This window comes from Clytia hemisphaerica, unplaced genomic scaffold, assembly GCF_902728285.1.
Source record: "Clytia hemisphaerica strain Z4C2 unplaced genomic scaffold, Clytia hemisphaerica genome assembly, whole genome shotgun sequence".
Classification (NCBI taxonomy): Eukaryota; Metazoa; Cnidaria; class Hydrozoa; order Leptothecata; family Clytiidae; genus Clytia; species Clytia hemisphaerica.
The window spans coordinates 74163-96215 of NW_027103401.1; the positions used below are offsets into that span (position 1 = coordinate 74163).

A 22053-nucleotide genomic window follows, 5' to 3' on the forward strand; every position below is an offset into this window, starting at 1 on the left:
TCCACTAGGAAGGGGCTCCACCGTGTCATACTTTCTTGCCTCTTTTAGTTTACCAATTTCCGCTTGCAGAAATATTTGCACCCCTTTCTCATAGATGATTTAAGCCAGGGGATGTGAGACCTCCGAGAGAATGAACAGCATATGAACGAACGGGAAATTATGTCTTGTTTCATACTGTACCCTGTCTCATTATCAAGCCTTTAGAAATATTCCCTTTCGTCAAAGACATTTCCTAGGAAGGACGAGAGACCGCGGCGTCCGTTACTTTAATAAATGTTCTTATCTTGTTGTAAAGTGTTTGTAGCCTTACCCTTCCACAATATTTTCTTCTGGAAAATAATACATAACATATAAACTCCTAAATTATCATTATACAAAATATACAAAGACATTGTATTCACATGAACAATGAGTGACTATTAACATTTGAACATTTATTCCTAGCTACTCTGAACACTAACAAGCCTCTTGGGATAGTGTGGCAGTAATTAAAAATGACATGATGACGGCATTTGATATTTTTTAATCATTCAATAATTAACTTCTTTCCATTTCTCGGTTCCGTATCACTTAACAACGCCTTTAAGGTGGTCGTTAACAAACTTTTTGAAAATGTCAAAAAATATTCAAATTGAAATATCTCAAAAAGTATAAATGATATATTGTTGAAATTTTGTATGATGATACTTCATTATCATCTTGATCTAAAAATAGAAAAAAATGTTAGAAATTTCAAAGACGGGGGTCATGAGGTCATTTCTAAAAATAGATATCAAAATCTTGTGGCAGAAGAATCTCAACAACCAGATGGAGTTAGATTTTGATATTTGGCAGTTATGTTACAATATTGACCTACTGTGTTTTGAATGAAATTTTTTTAAAAAAAAATCAAAAACCGGGGGTAAAAACGCAAAAAAACTGTTTTTTTTAATTTTGAAATCAACAAAACATTTTTTGAAAAATCTGTTTCACTCAAAACACCCCTTGCACTAAGAGCAAGCTGTGTACAAAATTCCAAGTAAATCGGAACAGCCAATCCTGAGATTCTTCCGCCACAAGATTGAAAACCCCCGGTTTTGCTGTTTTGCGTAAACTGGCCTTAAAACTATTTTTTGCTGTAGAATTTAGAAAGAGGAAAAAAAGCTTTCAATATGGGATTTTTGACAGATTTCAGTTGAACTTGATGCACTGATTCAATTTTCACCTTCAGAAAGAAAGTAAAGCCATTTTCTTTTGCATGTCTCAGCAAATTTATGGTGTCGCGCAGAACCCTGAAACTACTGCAAACATACAAAAAAGTTGCGTAAACCTAGTACTTTTGCTTGCGAAAAAGCTTAAATTTGGTGAAAAGTGATTGAAAAGTATTCCCTAACCCTTTCATTGGTTAAAGTAACACATTTCACTGTAACAAAGCAAATCTTTATCTCTATTACTTGAAATACAAGCTGCGCTCAATTCTAATAAAGAGCACTTTCACTTTCACTTTTGCGACTTTTGCGAAAACCCCGAAACACACCAAAATCAACTATATCACTATCAAAATCCAACTAAATGTGTATGGATAGCTTCAAGAAGAGGTTATGGAAGTTTTAAACAATAAATTATCAATTAAATAACTAAAAAGAGAGAGAAAACAGAAGAAACATTACACGTACCTGTCGCACATTGTGTGGCGCTGAAATTTGATCCCAATGGGAAGGAAATTAGAAAGATTATCAAGTAAAAATGTTCCTTGGAGTTTTGAGAAGCTCTTTATATAAAAAGGAAGCATCAAACCATCACTTACTACAAGAAAATAAGCCATGAAACAGCCATTCCCTTTACCAAAAATTCACACTTGAAATTTGACAAGATTCAAGATGGCGGGTTTGTTTTGATTGCCATAAATCCGGAACTATTAGCAGTACCGGTGTAAAATTTTCCGGGAATGTTCTTTGTGGCTCTAAGTAGCGACAGTAAAAATTTGGAGTCGCTCCAAGAACCAGAAGGGCTAATATTGCAATTTTCGTGGCGGGCGGCGGAGTGGGCGTTTGGGGCGGACCACAAAATCTGCTCAGGTACGTGTCTAAAAACCTAAAGTTTTCGTCTTTCCTCTTCTTTATATGAAATAAAACTTCGGGATATTGTTTAGCAAGGTTGAAACTTTAATTTAAACCAAAAATTGAAAAATCGACCCGAAAAAGATGATCCTATCTCAGAATTGCAAGAGCAGCCGCCGGCAGATTTTTTTTAAATATCTGTTCTTTTTTTCCAGGAGAGTAAATTTTATGGATAAATCTAGGAGAGACTTTTCTCAAAACACCCAGGTAAAATCCAGGAGTCGTCTTAAAGACATCTGTTCTTAAAAGCCAGGAGCTCATTTTAAGGAAAAACACATACAACTTTCCAGCGGACAATCTGTTCAAAAAATTCAGGAGCTAAATTGTGAAAAACACAACCAGATACCATATTTTTTCCAAAGAGCTTCTTAAATTTTCTCAAAAGGTCTCATTTTCTAGCGAATAGCTGTTATATTTTTCCAGGAGCATAATATTTCTAGAGAACAGATATACATTTTCCAGGAGTTCCATTTTTTCCCAGAACAGATGATAAAATCTAGAAGAGCCCAGGATATAGAACAGATAGTTTTTTCCAGGAGAAAGGAACCTCAAGAACAGATATTTCATACTTCCTAGCCGGTGGCTGCTCTTGGAAGTGTTAACGACCACCTTAAATTGGGGCGCAAAAGGACGATTCGCGTTTTAACGCGAACAATTTTCCGCCCTAACTTTAGAATGAAAATACGAAGAATAGACATTGTTTTTCGTTTAGTGAACCAAAGATTGTATACAACTGGCTTTCGTAGAACACAATGCCAAAGGAATCTCCAATCACGGTCGCTTCATTATTTCTTATTCGGCATTTCAAAAAAGGGTCCGAAAATCAGAAGGTTTTCTTCTTCAATTTCCGAAGAACATGTTCCAAATCTTCGAAGCCATATTTTTCCGATAGCTTGATCGATCAGTGAACGGGATCTGAAAACAGAATGGAAAAAGACATCGTCAGTGAAGTATGAGAGGCGATTAAACAAATTATCCGATTCACCCCGGGTATCCGATTCACCCCGTCCTACGGTACTCTAATTATTAATGCGTAGCCAAAATTCTGCATAATTAATGTCACTCAAATTATTACGCGTGATCAAGCCTTGGACAAGAAAAATTAGACAGGAAAGTTTTATTTTTGATAAACTTCTTTCTTTCAAAACACAAAATTAAAGGATCTTCGTCATCCTCCTCTGGCTCCTCCAAATCAGCTAATGCTTGTTAATACATTATACGATCTATATGTAATATATATTACACAAGCCTTTAACGCGTACACTTAAAACACTTCAATATCGTAATTAATTGTTCTCTAGTTTTTCACGCGTAGCGTCGAAGATAATTATTTATTGCCACGCGTTAAGTTAGAAAAACCACGGTAAGGTTGCGTTTTTAGCGAATATAAAGAAATCGATATTAATCGATAACAATCGAAAGCAATCAGCGATTAATCGATATCAATCGATAACAATCGAATCCAATCGATAAGAACGTAAAGTCTTAGTATCGATTGGCTATCGATTGTTTATCGATTAAAATCGATTAATATCGATTGATTTCCCGTATCGATTTCATCGATTGGGTACGCCTGGAGATGTGCATCGTCCATTCTGACAATTGTATAAGGTTTGATCTAATATCAGTAGTTTGATAGTTATTCATTCAGTAGCAAACAATGTCCCTCAAGTAAATCCAGTTGAGCAACTACGTTAAAAAGATATTAACCAAGCAAAAATAAAATCTTGTGTGCAGTTTGTTGTTTGTGAAAGCTTTTAGCTGTGTGGACTGGCAGTGCAGACGGGAAGCTACCTTCTCTGTCCGTGCATAGCTAGGAAATCAATACAAGTAGCAGCAAAAGAGATATCCCGCGCGAACATTTTTTAACCGCGCGCGGCCCGCTCAGAATCGAACGAAACATGAATATGAATATGAATATGAATATTTTTCTGGCGAGCAGGTCCGCTACGTGAAGCAACAAAAGCCCCTGCGGGGCAATAAATACTGGCAATAACATAAATGGAATTTTGAAATTCTTAGGGACTTGTTTTGCTTGATGTTATCTGAGATGTAAAGCACTTTGAAATCTTTTGAGGATATCAATTACTATTTTAACATTTGTAAAGGAAATATTTATCCGCATCTTTGCGGCTCTTGTTTTTTATAAGAACAATGAGGCTCGGAAATGCCAAAAAAAGAACAATTTAAGAACAGTGGAGAGGCTGAAGTTAGAGAGTTATAGCAAAAAGAATCACTGGTTTCTAAAATCCTTTAAATAGTAAAGTAAATAGCCAAAACTTGTTTTTGTTACTTTAGAAAAAATAAGAACAAAATAAGAACAATTCAAGGCTCAAAGTGCCAAAAATAAGAACAGCAGAGCCTCAGCAAAAATTTACTGGTTGTTATAAAAAAAAAGTGTAGTAAAGGTATAATCCTTAGGATAGAGCTTGATGCGTAGAATGGATGTTCTGTTATGAGTTTTTATGCAAATAAAAGTTAATTGAATTTCAATTTCAATCAAAACTTGAAGGGCTGCTCAAATCTTTGGACTTTGTAACGAGTGCAAAATCTTTATATTTTCTCACCCACGCTAATGGGTCGCTAAAATAGAGACGAAAGTATTGCAAAACATGAAAATGAATTAAGTCTTTCAAAAAGTACCAGTACGTACCACCAATAATTTGACCTGAAATACTTTTCAAAAATATCTTATCCAATATCAATTTCGCAAAAGATAGTTGCGCGAAAGTCGTCGAATCAAAATTATATTCTCGTCACATTGCATGTGATAGTAGCGAGTTTATATATTTCCATTTTTGAGAAGGTCGGAATGACTGAAGCGATTTGAAAAAAAACACGCAGTTCTGATCCACAAAATTAAGGACAGTAAGATGCTTGTTTCCTCATACTCAGTTGTTTAGGATCTAAACAAACCAAATTCTAGCAGTCTCTGTCACAGAAAAACATATACATTCAATCACTTATAAACTCGATATAGTAATGAGTGAGTGTTACCCATATTGGACAAGCTCTGAATGCTTTAACTCAACGTTCTTGGATTCACTTCTAAAAATTCGAAAGAATACAACCCCTTCTCACTGATCCAGTAAGATTTTTTCAGCCAGTGGGGGTAAAAATAATGGACTGAAAGTCAATGGCGATTGATATTCCCATATTTTTGGGGCTTTATACCCGTTTTCTTCAAGTCAGAATATTTAGTGAGGGTATGGTATAAATAGAACAATATCTTGCAATGAGGATTTTTCTGTGATTGTTTTCAGCGGGGAAAAATATCGGAGGGTAAGTTTCAACTGGGGACGGTATTTTTCCAGTGGAAAGGGGTCCTAGTGGGTCTGTGAGAAGGGGGTGTAAGAATATCAAAGAACCGAACTTGTTGCATTATTTTCCCCGCAAAGAATAATTTAATAAGGCTTTCTATTTCATACTTTATCGATCCAATAATGAGGCCCCAGCGGTTTTCGTGACGGCGTGATTTGCGTTTTTCAAGTTCGTGATTTCGTGATTTAAGATTTTAAAGTTCGTGATTGTATTATTTAAGATTTTGAATTGCATGATTGCGTGATCGGAGGAAATCAACGTGATCAACGTGATCGTGATAGAAATGAAATTAACTTGTGATAACGTGATTTGGAATTTTTTTGCGCGATTGCATGATTTGAAAGATGACCCCTCAGTCAATGATCAATCCTGAATTAGTGAAAGTTTTTATAGCCATCAGGAACAAAGAGATAGAGGTGAACGCCAAATTAAGGTTGCAATCGTTATGAGTGGGAGTGGGTAGCAAAATCTGTTTTTTACATTTACCAAATAAAATGAATCTACGACCTCTAGAAATGTTTTGGCAATAGATTTTTTCATTGATTAATCAATACAAATATATAATTGATCGAATTTATTATGGGTTTAAAATTTCATTGCATCAAGGAAGACCAATATTGATATAAATTGATTTTTGAAAATCAATAATGATTTGACTGTCTAGTGAACAGGGTGTAAATTTTGTTGAAAAGATGGAGACAACAAAAATTTGGTTTAAAGTCTTGAAACGTACTTGAGTTATATTTTTCATGGGGTAAAAAAACTCTTCTTCATTTATTGATATCAAAGAAGTCTAAGAAATTTACATTATTTCCGTTTGAACCTGTATAATGTTGCTTGGTTAGTATAGCTACTCTCTAGTCATATGTAATTCAAACCCCCCGGAACGATTGGATCGAGTCAAAACTATAAAAGGTCGACATATAGAGTAAATCATTTCAATTATAAAAGTCACCTTCTATCAAACCGATAACAAAGAGTTTAGCAAAATGAAGCTGCTGGTTTTGGCAACATTTTGCGTTGCTTTTGCATTTGCTACAGATGTTGAGGTAAATTGAATTGTTGTCATTCTGGATAGCGCTAAGCGTTCCCACTAAAGAGTAGAACTTGTGCCCTGAAGGTTAGGGTTCATTTCATATTATATAATCAATTCTCCCTTAGTACATATAAATCGAAAATATAATTTGCTCGCACAAATATAATCGAAGGTAGTAATGATCGTTTCAAATTCATGAAGGAGACTTTTGTTCAATTCAATACGATTCGAATTATAGATATTCGCGATTACAGAGAATTCATCCTCATTGTTAAATATCATTGCCTTATCAGCAGAAAACATTCCGAATTCTATCAGACCAGCCACCAAAATTTTCCTGAAATCAGATCTTTGTACTTTAAATTCTTTTTAGGAGCATTTAGAGAAATTTGGATTTATGAATAAATTTCAATTTGATGGAAGTTCAATCAAACATGCACTTGAGAAGTATCAAAAAGCTTTCAACCTTCCAGTGTCTGGTAAGAATTAGTACTCCGACCTCACTGCTCAAAAGATTTAGATCATGTTCAGAGGTTATAACAATTCTGTTCCGCTCCGAAATAAAATGAAGCCTTTCTATAGAAACGGAACGGTCACGTGCGAACATAGTCTTAGCTTCTCATTATCAGGATTCACCGAAACAATGAGGGTTCTTAGTATCCTGAACAGAACTTAATAATGCGAGATTCGTTAACAGGCATAACTGAAAGTCGATAAATAAACAAGAAAAATGAAATACAATGAAGCAATGCATAATTAAAACTCCCAGTACTTAGACAAAAATGGGTACTGGGTATGTGCATGTCATGTGAGTCGTTTTTTCAATTTTAAAAGTCTCACACTGTCGGACAAATCAGAAATTTTTAAACCTAAGGGTCGGTAAATTGCAAAAAAGTCTCTCTAATACCCTGAGTATCAGAGGTTAAGTTTTCAAAGAATATATTAACCTCTGAAGACCAATAATAGAAATTTTATCGCACATGTGTCAATCTAATCACTGTAGAAAGAATCAAAGATGAAGAGCAAATATTACCTTATAAATGTCTAGCAGACTGTATCATCAGTATGCAGTTTACTATTTACGAATTCACCAGAAACCTCTAAGTGTAATTGAAGTGAGTTTCTTTCGAAAGAAATCTTTTACATGATCCCCAAATGTATAACAGTAATTACTAAACTATTAATTATGGAAATGTCACTTTAATTGAATTGAAATAATAGACAGACTTTATGTTATGATTCTCTATCAGATCACTGACTCTTTTTAAAAAGCATTGATGATATTTTTTAGTTGTGTTTTCAACGACGGGAATCAAAATATAAACTTTGAACTTCATCCAAGATCTTGGATGGTCGTCATAGTTACTTTTGTCTTCGTTGATTGCGCACTGAATAGAATCTCGATTCGTCGGCACAGCGTCGATATATGATTTCGACTTGTGCTTTTCACGGTATCTCTCTAAGGGTACGACTTTTTTCAAAAGTGGAAGAAAATGTTTCAAAAAAGTCTCTCTAAGGGTCACCTTTTCAGCAAAAATTAGTCTCTATAAGAATCCCTCAACCCTAATACCCCCTGGGTACAGAATCGACAAATATGAAAATACTTTTATCTAGGCGTCGCCGATGAAGCCACAATGAAACTAATGGCAACACCACGTTGTGGTCGCCCTGACAACGATGCAAACAATCTTTTTGCTGACACAGCATGGAGAAAGAAGGCTTTATCTTATTACTACAACAATTATACACCAGACTTGAGTCGTTCAGATGTCCGTTCTTTAACAGAGAAAGCTTTCAAATTCTGGGCTGATGTAGCACCACTTCATTTTACAGAAAAAAGCGGCGGAGATATTGTTGTCTCGTAAGTTTATGATTGATCCCTTAAGACATTCAAGTATGATTGGAATTGGCAAAAAAATAGGCAACTACTCCATTTTAAACCTTCATCTTCATTTCATTGTTCAGTTTCTGCCCTTATGTCAGCTCATTTGTCCATCATGGTAGTTTTTTTTGCGTCTTTGAAAAATCCCAAGAAGAAAATCTGTGACGTTCACATCTGCTTATTTACGTAACATTCAGATAACGCTGGAAAAAAATCAAAACATACTCTTTATTCTTTACTGGGAAATATCTTATGCACTGGAAATCATCATAATTCATGAAATAATGTTTTATACGGAAGCAATGACATGGGTATCATGAATTTAACACGTTCAACATTTGTGATCACATTCAACATTTGTGACCACATTCAACATTTTGTGACCACATTCAATATTTTTGTTTACATTTCATAGTTTCGGATCACGTGGTCACCACGATGGAAAAAGACAATGTGGATTTCCTTTTGATGGGCGTGGTGGTGTTTTAGCGCATGCGTTCTTCCCTCCTGACGGTCGTCTTCATTTTGACGAAGATGAAGGATATACTGCACGATCATCAAGTGGTAAGTGACCGATAGACCTCTATAGACCCTGGACCAAGTTATATCCGCCATCTTTGATCGGAGACTTTTTAAAAAAGGTGGTGTGTCTGCAAAGAATCCAATGTAGTGTTAAAGTTTAGTCTAACGACAAACGGTACTCAAAAGTAGGATCTTCTCCAATCAATTATTTTGCTTGGTCAGGATTTGGTCCATATCCCCGGAGGGGGGCACTCGATTTTGAAAACGACCGTATGTTTGGCCGAAAATCAGGTCTCTAAAATCGGACCCTTACAGTGCAGGAAAAATTTGGCTGAAAGTCGACCCTTATTATAGTGCAATTTTTCGAAATTGTTTGCCCTTTTCAGGGCAAAATATTTTGAAATTTCTCAAATTTTACCTCAAAATTTGGTATTTTCTCAAAATTTACACCCTTACCGTGCACTTTCCAAAGTGCAAAAAACCTACCCTTAAGGGCCGTACGTCCGGTACGTCACTTAACTTGAGTACCCCCCCCCCCCGGGTTCCATATTCAGCTCAGGTCATGGAAACTTAGAAAAGTAATATTTGAAGACTCGTGGGATTAATTGTTTTAAAAAGAGGCAGTCGTTGCAATCAAAATATCACGGAAAAACATAACTGAATCTCATTCGACAAAGGGTACTGTATACAATCATCAATGAGGAGTATAAAGATAGAAATAATTCGCTTGATTAGAAAAGACAGAGAGTTTAGACAAAGTTGGTTTTTAGCCAATGACAAACTTACCCTATACCATTAATCTCCGCGTCCTTTAATCACTGTGAATATCTTTACTGATAATATCAAAATAATACCGACAAACTTTTGTAAAAAAATTACTAAAGCTACGATGGCGTGATCTTTTTACTTCGATAAAGACGAAATACAGAACAGTTGTATAAGTCAGAAAAAGTAATCGAATTATTACTAACTTTCAACTATTCTTTTAGGAACAAACTATCTTTGGGTAGCTACTCACGAGTTAGGTCATATCCTTGGATTGGAGCACGACACTAACAACCGTAACGCTGTTATGTATCCCTACTACCAACCATATCGTGCCAACATGCAACTTCATAGCAATGATATTGCTCGTATCCAACGCCTTTATGGTAGAGGGCAAGGAAGCGTCAACGGAAATGGTGGATCAGGAGGGTCAGGAGGGTCTGGAGGCTCCGGTGGATCTGGTGGTTCTGGAGGTTAGTCTGTTTTCTATTTTTACTAAGTAGGGCTAATCGAAAAAACAAACTTTGAGGTTTTTCGATTATAAGAACACCCCTGTGACAGAACCGGTTGGAACCCCATCCCGCCCCTAGCTTCCGTCCTCGGTGGGAAATCACGTCACAATTTCAAAGTTAATCTCCCAGTGAAATGACTTTGATTTCATCCCTATTTGAAATTCAATGAAAGAATTGCACTTCAAAACCATCCGAACTAGTTTCTTTGACCTGGGAGCAATATAATTTTTGTACCCATTGCGATTTCGATATAGATGTTATACCCAACTGGTGGAAGATAGGATGGTGGACAATAAACAAAGTACCAGTTATTGGAAGAAGGACCCAGCGTTGATACACGTGCGATGCGTGCTCTTGGCTTAAGTAATATTAAGTGAAGAAAAAACCTTATCAGCTATCATCGGAGCAGAATCACAAAAATCCAAAGAAAACCCATTCTCACAAATCCGGTGGGAGAAATTGAACAAAATATCGTCCCCAATGGAAACTTATACTCCAACTTTGTTCCCCAGTTAATATAGTCGAATGGAAAATTCTCGCTGCAATATATTGGGCTATTTTCCATCCCTATTTTCCATTTTATATGACTTGAGACCATAATTTAACTTAAATCCTCAGCCATAAAACACATAGGAATATTATCCATATCGAGTTTTCATTCGGGCTTAATTTCGGATATCTTACCGTTTTTGAGAATTGGAAGTTCGGACGAGATTTGCAATTTCAGCATTTCTACTTTATTTCATTTGATATTCCAATTTTGGAAGGATTCAGTTGCTTCCAGCAGGATATATTCTCAGCCCTCTAGGAACAATGTCCTTAGAAATCCTGAGAACCTAAGGTCCTGAGTTTTAAGTCTCATGTTAAAACTCAGACTTAAGACTACACGCTCAGGAAGTAAATGAGAGAACTCATTTGTTGCGTTTAAAACCTTAGGGGATTTCCCCTTTTTTTCAAATATCATGGACTTTGTTGCGGGTTAGTAAGAACGGGATGTCCAATTGGAAATCAAAGCACATTATTTTGCTTCGAAATGGTATGGAATGAGAATGATTTCAAAATTTCACTTTAGAATAAAATTTGTTGACAAAACAAAAAAGGCTCAATTCAATATAAAGCTTTACTTTAAATCTATTTCAATTTCAGATTGTAAAGATCTTCAAGCATCTTCTTTTTGTTCATCCAAACGGGATGGATGCTCCAAATGGGGTAACGACTGGAAACGTTATATGGAGAAGAACTGCAAGAAAACATGTGGCTTCTGCAGTGGTGGTGGAAGTGGTGGAAGTGGCGGTAAGTGTGGTTATTGAATTCATGTTTGTGTATTCTATTGTATAGCTATCTAAATACATATCAATTTTTGGAGACTTTCCCTCCCAAACTCTACAACATTCCATGCAAGCCCTCTATAAAGATACAATGTAAGTACGAAATATCAATAGTTGTCATCCTTAGCTGCCATCTGGACGGTCCGATGTCGTCCGTTTAGAGGGTCAGTGAACGCGGGAAAATATATAAGCGCGAAGTCAGGGCGTCAGAGCGGGAAAAAAAATGGCGGTAGAGTTTTGGAACCTCCGCCACTGTTTGCTCCGCCCCAAACTAAACTTGTCTTCAAATTTATCCCGCCTCCTGAATTATTCCCATGTGTAGACGATAGGATCCTCTAGGGGGGGGGGCACTCGTTCTGAAAACGACCATACGTTCAGCCCAAAAATTCACTTTCAAACCGAACCTTTACAATGCAGAAATAAGCTACGAAGTTTGACACCCTTATAGTGCGAAAACCGACAAAAAGTACACCGTCATAGTGCATAACTCTCTCCACCAGACCTTTCTAATGGAACACCTCCCTTTCAAAAATCTTTTAAGACACACAGAGATATACATATTATATACATATATACTTATGTACAAGAGCGCGAGCATGGTGCTAGTGAATAATTTAGTTTAAAAATCGACCCTTAAGTGCCGTACGTCTGGTAAGTCTTTTACCTTGAGTGTCCCCCTCTGGGCCCGACATTGATACCCACCGTGTCTCTAGGATTCACTTGGCAAGTTATTCCTACTCCGGTAGGCATTCGGAGGGCTCATATCATCTCTATTTTATCTCTATTTTGTAACTTTGTAAATGATTTATATTTTTCGTCTCAGATTGTAAAGACACAGTAACTGATTGCCAAAAAAATATCCGAGGATGCAGCAGTTGGGGACAAGCCTGGATAGACTACATGAAGAAAAATTGTAAAAAATCATGCAATTTCTGTTAAGAATTTATTTTACATTTGTTGAAACAATACATCATCATCAAAATTAATTAAAAAGACAATAGTTTTAATATCTATTTTCCTATGTAGACCTATACATAATATAATATGATCATATTAAATAAGCACGTTTTGACATAAAAGTTAAATTGCGGGTGTACCTGCATACAGCATCATAGCGATTTTTCATACCCTGAGTATCAAAGGTTAAGTTTTCGAAGAATATATTAACTTCTGAAGACCAATAATAGAAATTTTATCGCGCATGTGTCAATCTAATCACTGTAGAAAAAATCAAAGATGAAGAGCAAATATTACCATATTAATGTCTAGCAGACTGTGGGTGGTTTTTCACTGAGACTGTCTGGCGAAAATCGATTAAGCTGAAACAAAGAAAATTTATAGGAAAGCATTACTGACTCCCAAAACAGTTGTCAAAGCGTTTACAACCCTTTGAATTTGAAGAAAATTTTATTAAAAATCATCAACTCGCATATCAAGGGATTTATATGATAGATGTAAATAATTAGAGCCTTCTAATGAACATTTTCTGTGACAAGATTCCTCGTCTTTTGTATCAAATCAATACATATGAAAGTTTGCTCTTCAACTCTATCGGGAAAGAAAACACTTTTCCCATATGACCAATTTTTTACAAAAGAATCCCACTGCACATTCTGCTACTTTTATGGCAACCAATTTATTCATGCTGCCTTTTTCGCTTAATTGGTCATTAAGCCAAGAGAGGTCTACCCGGGTGCTTTTTCACTGAGACTGTCTGGCGAAAATCGATTAGCTGAAACAGAGACAATTGATAGGAAAACATTACTGACTCCCAAAACAGTTGTCAAAGCGTTTACGACCCTTTGAATTTGGAGTTAATTGCAGCATGGTTGACAAAATTTAATTGAAAGTAATTGTAAGTCAGTCGTTTTTATAAAGGGCGCGTTCACACTGGAAACTTTACTTAATTAAATCTATCAAAGTTAAACAAAGAGATTTATGATGGATGAATACACTGGTTTATTACAGTTCTTTGTAGGTTTACGAGATCTATTATAACACGGTAATTGATTTTGCTTAAGGCTTCTCATTGGTTGATTTTTTATTAAGAGTTTCGATTTCACCTGTGATTGGTCGATATTGGTATCCATACATCACTTGAAATCCGCAAACATATTTGTTCTAATGGTTTTACTCAATAACTGCATTCATCTTACACATCAACAACCCGTTTGCACCATTTCTAATTTTTTCCTCAGTTCATTCGTTTTTGAAATCGTAAAACTTTTTGTTCACTGCACGCATTCTTTGTTTATGCTTCCTTAATAAAATCTTTTGTTTTAAGGGAAGCCTCTACCCTACCCTTAAGACAATAGAGCTTACGACTCTTAATTAAGGAAGATCGATTAAAAATTACAATACTACGCGTTCAACTCTTTGTTAAATGCACGTTCTGTATTGTAGTCAACAAAAGATTCTCCTAACTACATTTTTATTAAGGAAGGTCTGTAGTGTGAACACGACCAAACAGTTCTCCAGCAGTGGCTGCGTTTAGACCAGCCTGGTATTTGTAATTGCTTGCAGTATTCTTTTGAATTCTATTGTTCCGCGCAATTGTTCGGTTTGTCAAATGCCTAATGATGCCAGCGTGTTGGCATTACGTTGGCATTTGAAATGCCATTTTGAGCAAAGGAATCCCCTTTTCTGGCATTTCAAATCAAACAAAGGAACCAAAACAAAGAGAAAAAATGACATTTTTGATTTTTTAAAGTATTTGCACGTTTCTTATTCAGTTCTTTCTATAGATTGTAAAATTTGCAAAATTTGCCATAGCCTAGCTCTACGGCAAAAAGTTTCAGTCTTAATGACTGCAGTTTTTGAGAAATTCCATGCTTTTCATTGTTTGATCTGTCAAAGTTGAACTTGAGGGAATCACCTTTTCAGTAATGACTCTAAAAAGACGATTCCTTAAATGCCATGACAGAAAATACAATGGAAAAGCTATTAAAATCGAATCCCTCATGAGCAAATGCCAAATTACAAATGCCAGTTGGTCTAAACGCAGCCAGTGGAGGCAGTTCTTTCATTTTATGCAAAAACCAAACCACTGCTGATAAATGTTGATGGTCTGAATGGATCTTCAAAGAAGGCGACGCTATTTTATTGCAAACAATCTATTTTCGGTGTATCTTTGGTTTAATTGGTCATTAAGCCAAGAGAGCTCTACCCCTCTCTTGGAGAACAAAAGGTTTAATGACCAATTTTCGACGTTAAATCTGGAATGTTAATATAAAGCGATCAAAATCTGATGTTAATCAGGAATCTTCATTGTATATTTTTTACAACCCTTAGAAATTTATGAAAAGGACCGTTGATGAGAACCACTTATCTATCTAGCGTAGTGAAAAAGCACCCATACATAGGTGAAATCATCGATGGTGAAATCTTCATTTTCTGGCTTGAGAAGATATCTTTTCAAAACAAAATTGAACGGATAACGAAATGGAACATAAACTTGTTTCGTGGACGAAGTTTTATCTAAATTTTCGTATATTAAAAGGCTAGAATCTTCAATACTGATAATTAGAATGTTCAAAGCAAACATGAGTTCTACTAAAAAGTCTTATTTCATCGGGCGAGCTTAGAATTTCTTTTGATACATTTTATAAAAGAAATCAAAAGACTTTAACGACCAATTAACGACACATTCAACTCCCTGTTTTTCTTTATACCTCCATGGTAAAACACACGCAGCAACCTTCTACTCAGATTCATGTTCGAAGTCGATACTTTTTTCCCGGACACCCTGTAGTAACAAATCTGCACAAATTTATTCGTTTGTTCGACTTGCATCCCCATCTTCCTTTGCGTTAATCAACTAGTCATAGCTTTCACTAAATGCCCCCACATAAAGATCATGTCATGCACTTATAAATGCTTTAAAAGATTAAACATTAAAAAATAATCAGGAATAATTGATTGATTTAATTATTGATTGATTGATTGATTGATTGATTGATTGATTGATTGATTGATTGATTGAAAAAAAAAATATATTCCATTATAAAAAAATACATACTTGAAAAATTCATGCAGCTTGATAACTTAATAAAATTTAAGGAAAAGCTGGAAAAGCCTCTCAAAAATATATTTAAAAAGTTTATGGTACCATTATCTTACTGATTTTTACATCTCCTGTTTGTTTGTTTTTTCTCCTAGTTTCTTTCTTATAACGATATATGTCATGATTACTATTCACTAAATAGACCTTTTCTAATAATGTCGCAGACATCTTAGATTGTAGGCAAAATATATGGACATACGCAGTGAATAAATCCACAAGATAACCAATCAGAAATAGCTTGTTTTTTTTCATTGGCTGCTATATTTCAACATTTCTCTGTTGCTACTTTGCCTAATAAACAATAGTCAAGAGGATACTGCGTATAAAATTTATCAAAAAGTTCTGCGCCATCTTAAGTTGGGTGAAGTAGAAACTCACTTATCCTAGTTAAGGCCCGGGGTCCACTAGCGTACGCTGTGACTGCACTTCTCAAGCAAAATCTTCTATGTTGTTGGTCAAAAGAAAAGTAAAGGAATGCCATTGTGGTTCATTCAGACGTACAGTCGAGAAAAGTTAAAATGCGCCTAAATTTCTTTTCAAGTGCATAGTCAGATAGTCCTTTTTCATGATGCAATCTTTTCTCTAAGCTGATCGCAGCGCAGACAATGAAGAGGAGCTAGACTTTTTGAGTTTATAGCTAGCGATATACTTTCCCTTTATGGTGTTTCTGTATGAGACTGACTGTGTACCTAGTCTAACCACCGTTAAATGCCTTAACGTGCGCATGTAAAGTTTAACGAGTAAACAAACTTTTTTCAGGTTTTTGAAAAAGATTTACCACACTGAAAAGACGTAAAAACACTCTAAGTGAGGTAAATTATTTTGAAGACCAAAAGAAAAAATCAACCACGTTTGGATTCAACTTTACATATGCGTACATTCATCTTTTTTGTACTTCAGTTAGGGAAACCATCCGGGATCCTGCCATTCTATAAACCAGCAAAAACTAAATGACACTTGTAAACTTATGTTTCTTACCATTTCCCATCGAAAACAATCAAAAACATTGCTACTTCCCAAAGCCGGAGACCAAAACAAATCATCTTCCAAGATTATGGCGCCCTTTTGGATCTATTGCTAAGACCATCTAAAATGGTGGAAAGAGTTGCGCAAAGACAGAGGCGCCCGCTGCTTCAATGGGTGGTAACGTCAAAACGCCCAATATGATCTTCCAACAGAAGGCGAGTTAGTTGCCGCGCGAGTTACGTCACGCACTCCATCTCAGCGCACAAAGAACGGTGTTTCAGTGAATATCAATAATTATAAGAATATCTTATGTGCTTAACTTCAGTAAACCTCGAGTGCTTCAATGAAGATGAAGAAGGTAAGAAGATAAAAAATGCGCTGGATAATTTTCATTATAATAGTTTGGTCAATCATTGCTGAAAGTTTGAAAAAGTTTTTCCGACGCGAAAAAAAAATTCAGCCAATTAAAAGCACAGTGTGCTTATACTTACTCTGTTTGCTACATCGTCTAGGCTAAAAAAAGTGAGAAAAGACACGAACGCCTTATTTTAATGAGTGTTGTTATGATTTTTTTGATTGCGGCCGCGTACAGGAACTCGCCAAATGTTCCTAACTGTACTTTGCCGGTTGTTTTACTAAGTTAAGAAGGACTTTCTCGAGTGACGACCATATGATGGTATTTAAAGCTCAAGAAGCCCTATAAACAATAATGGAAGTTATCAATAAAATGACAGACAAAAATAAATTAGAGTTTGAACAAAAATATCAAATGTACATTTGAAAACTTAAGCAAATTTCTTTAAAGATTCTGGAAAAATAATTGAAATCATTGCTGAAGTGAACTTCTGACTAAATTACAGTAGTTAGTATTCAGTTTTAAAGACAAGAAACTAAATTTGACATACAAAACACTTTTTCTAGTCAATGAATCAGCTCATCATCATCATCCATGTACCTTATCTTATAGGTGATAAAAGAGATTTATTATTATAACCAGTCTGCCATTTTGTTTGTTTTGATTTGCACAAGTAATATTGTAATTCGTGTTATATCATACACTGTTTTGATTTGCATTTATAACACTCGCTTCAGCTTTTCAAACCTAAATCAAAACTAAAATTGTAATATGTAATAATGATAATACCATATAACGTAATATGAAAACCGACCATTTACGGAAGAGACTAACTACGGGGATGCTTGGGCGACAAAACAAACAAACACGCGCAACAAAATTTCGAGATTCCAGTCCAATATCTATGCGTGAAACTATGAGTGCCTCCTCGTCGCTACGCTCCTGCGGGGGCAATTACATTATCAAAAGAAAGGTAATAACTTTCACGGTTTTCCAATCATGCTGAAATGAACTACAGGGTGTCCCTAATTAAAGTATCGAGTCGAAACACAACTATGAGTAGAAAGTTTTATGTGTGTGTTCACAAAATTGTATTTTAAGCTCTCCCTCTTTTTTCTTTGTCATTACGATTAATTTATACGTTGTAACTACCTTTTGTAATAAGCCTGTGTGATGGAGAACGTTCTTATATTTTAGCGATAACACACACAAACTTTTCTACTCAATCGCATGTTCAAACTCGATACTTTAATTAGGGACACCCTGTATGGGATTGGAGCTCGTACAAATTTCTAGTTGAAATAATTATAACCAGTGAAATGCGGAGCATGTCGTAAAATTTATCTCTGCTGCAGAAAATCGTGCACTGAAAACACTGTCCCTGATATCAGAAAGTATATCCTTTGAGTTATTGTTTAGTAAGTCGGTTAGTTTCGACTCGAAGTCTATCTTTTCTCTAGCTGTCTACCCAAAGGTAGGGGAGGTCGCCACTCCTTTCCCTGGATTTCTCCACTTACCCTTGATCCGTCTCTTTAGTTGCTCAGCATCAAGCAGAGAGGCATAAAGCACAATTTTGTGAATCTTTGGTATGACCCCTGGGGATCGAACCCACAAGCGCACCGTAGCTGCTACGTAGCATGCTACGGTCGTTAACTTGTTAACTTGTTAACTCAGTCGCTTTGACGGGCGCCTTACAAAATACAAGGGTAATTCACTGAACAGGTTTGAGCCCGCCGGGTTACTATCGAAATCTTTAGCATCGTTCCCTTCAAAGATGATGAATAAGAAAAAAGCACATTTCAACGTTGCTTCTGGCGGAAAATGCCTGAAATATGCTAAATATGCCTGAAATCGCCGTTTTTCTGGTCTTTTATTGGACTTTTTCCTTATAATTGGTTGTTTTTTTATTCAAAATATTATTAATAGCAATGCCCACCATCAAGCATGTTTCAATTTTCAATAAAATTGATTTTTGAAGCCGGAACTATTTAAAAATCGCCGGAACTATTTAAAATCGCTGGAACAACCTATTTTCACCGGAAAGACAGTATTTCTTGAATTTCTCGAGCTATACTTTATATTATTTTATGAAATTTTGCACACTGATGCAAAATGACAATACCTAAAATGTGACGGTTTTTTGTCATTTTCTCGAATTTCCATCTTTAGTTTTTTCTGATTTTTTTGCAGAAAGATGCGTATTCGCAAAGATGCGTATTTGCAAAGATGCGTATTCGCAATGTTCAAAACATGGCTGAGTTCGATTTTTGAGAAAAATTTTTTCCGGTTGAAAATGCCGGAAATCGCCGTTTTTGCAGATTTTCATTGGATTTTTTCCTTATATTTCTATGTTTTTCACACAAAAACATTATCGATAACAATGCTCACTATCAAGCATGATTCAATTGTCAATAAAACTGATTTTTACCCTACAACCCTTCCCTCTCCCCCATCAACAATCAATGAGCCTTCGATTTTCTTCTCTTGACAAAGTAAAGGACCATTAGTTTCACAAAAATAATCGATATAAATTCTTATCTTTGCTCGAAGCACTTTTTCTGTGACACGGTACTTATCATCTATAACCTTGATTGAATTAATTAGCGGGGTATAATACTTCAATATACTGCTATTTGTTGGAGATTGGCATAATTATATAATTCTATTGTTTGTCGGTTTCGTATATTGAAAACTTTGTTATCGTTTCTGGCCGATCTTCAGCAATCAAGGAGATGTATGAGAGCCGCATAATAAGCATAATAATCTCTCTGTTTACTTTCCGTTGTCGTTAATTTATTCGTTCGAACGCCTCCTCGACGGATAGGTAGAATTAATTAATTATGCAACAAGCATACTTGGTTGTAGAATGCAATTAAGAGAGGTATTGTTTTGTAGTGACGATGATTTTAATCAATGATTATCCCTTTTATGGTGTGTTTCCTTTACGGTGACCGACGCTTTCGGCTTTGGCCGTCTTTTATCTTTTATCCTTCCTTTTACATATTGGCGTGTATTTACTTCTTCACGTATAAATACAAGAACTCGATGACAGCCTGCTTTGGATGCTTTTCTTGAGCCCCCCTTTTTGAACGAAGCCGTGCCATTATTTTCGACAATCATCAAAAGAGCCCTAACGAAGTGGTCTTGCTTATATTTGCGTGTCTTTACTTTGAATTTTTGCATCTTCATGCACTCAAATGTTAAAAGAAAAGGGCAACTGCTCGTGTATGTTTAAGGCTTTTGCTGCTTCAAAATAAAGAGGGGTGAAAGTTTCATTTCTCAGATATGATCGCTTTTCTTTCATGGCTTCAATTTTCCAATATCTTCCACCATTCAGTAATACGAGTCGATGGCTTATGTTTGTTTGGGGTGGAGAATGGAAGGATAAAGTTAAAGCTGTCTAGTTCGCTTTTCATAGATGGATTGTGGAGAGATGCTAGCCTGGAGCCGTTTTTGATACTTTTAGAACAGTGGTATGAGTGCCATACATTTGCATAAAGCCCGAAAGGCTAGATATCGTGCTTTTGCTGAAAAGTGTGCCCAGAAGCTTCGCGGGTTTTCGAAAACAATAGCAGTGATATTTTTTACGATATTCACTTTTTTTTTGCTTGGAATTCCGAAGAACTTTTCTGTTTGCCTTGAAATTTAACAAACTTCTTAACCTAAGGTTGAACTACCACTGGTGTAAAAATGAACGTTATAGCATAAGTAGAAAAAAAGCTCAATTTTTGCAATCGCAAATTTAACCGCTAAAAATCGCAGTTTCTTTCGGATCTTTCGCAGACTACATTAGCGAATATAGAGCTACTTTTTTTGAAACGATTCGGAACAACCCGCCGCTGTTTTAACGTGCGCGATTGAGGACAGTTATAGTGCTGATTTACTGTCGTCCTCAATCATTCAGGATCTAGACGAATCCAAAACTAGCCGTCTCCGCCACAGGACAAACTCCATACATAAAGTCCCGGAGGGGGGGGGGGCAGTCAGGCAAATTGACCGACGAGTATGTGCGGTGGTTAAGGGTATGTTTTTCAAAATATCAGAAATGCACTGTAAGGGTGGACTTTTGATAAATGCACTGTAAGGGTGGAAATTTCAGCAAATCTGGGAAAAATTGCTAATTTTTGCTCGAAAATGTTGATTTTTTTTGCTCTAAAAGAATTTGAAAAAATGCACTGTAAGGGTATGAATTTCACCGATTTTTCTCTGCACTGTAAGTGTGCGATTCTAAAAGCCAATTTTTTCGCCGCACATACCGTCAGTTGGTAAACCCACTGCCCCCCGGGATAAAGTCGCTACCGGTAAGGTTCTAATTGGACTATATCCTGACCAATTGTGGACGACATTTTACGGGTTAGAAGTGCAAATTATTCCAAATACATAAACTTGCCACTATTAATGTGACGCAGAGGTAAACACATGTACGACTCATCCATCTTGAGTTTTCACGCTAAAATATCTTCATCTTTTCACAGATTGCGGATGGTTCAAAGGATAGGAAGTGTTCCACATCCTTCCTGCATTTCTGTCATTCGAAATGTTGAACAGCACAAGTACAACTTTTGAACTTCTGGTTCAATGATGGTCGTTTCCAGTGGTGTATTCGCAGAACTTGCTTCGTGGACACACTACGTGGTCACACTATAACAAATGAGAAATTGCTGAAGGTTAGAGGTGGATTTTCTTTTTAGGATTTGTAGCCATTTATTTCCTGTGTGAGTTACACATAAATGCACAAATGCTAAAATGGATGTAACATTTCCACCGGATTTTTGAAAATTTGCCGCGCAAATAGATTCAATCTATATCCCAAAGTGCAACGCAAGTTCTGATTTGATCGCCATCTTTCTGCCAACCATTATTCTCGAGCAATGTAGCAGCATGTGATTTGATGATCTCGGTTCGATTTGGAGTTTTTAGTAGTATTGCCTTGAAAAGAATACGGAATACTTGCAAAGCATCTAAACCAATCTTCATTGCTACAACCTGAAACTGAACATCTTGTTATCGAAGTCGTTGCGCTGTTCAAACGACTACAGGTTCAAAAAATTGACGTCACAAACAAAAAAAGAAGGCGTTACAATGTAGAGGAGGTATGCTACGAAGAATCTAGACGGTTAAAGATGGCGGAAGGTCACGCAGCGAAGAAGATCAGAATCCGGTAAACAGAAATTTACGAAGGTGGTGTTACTTCTGGACTAACG

General features: G+C 36.1%; 1 protein-coding gene across 1 annotated transcript; it reads left to right on the forward strand.

Moving 5' to 3' along the window:
* Positions 1-6083: 6083 nt before the first annotated feature.
* LOC136797386 (matrilysin-like) lies at positions 6084-12463 on the forward strand. Its single transcript, XM_067053967.1, has 7 exons — positions 6084-6469; positions 6830-6935; positions 8071-8317; positions 8754-8902; positions 9850-10098; positions 11284-11430; positions 12289-12463. Exons 1-7 carry the CDS (start codon positions 6410-6412, stop codon positions 12402-12404), a joined length of 1074 nt encoding a protein of 357 aa, XP_066910068.1. The 5' UTR covers positions 6084-6409; the 3' UTR covers positions 12405-12463.
* Positions 12464-22053: the final 9590 nt, after the last annotated feature.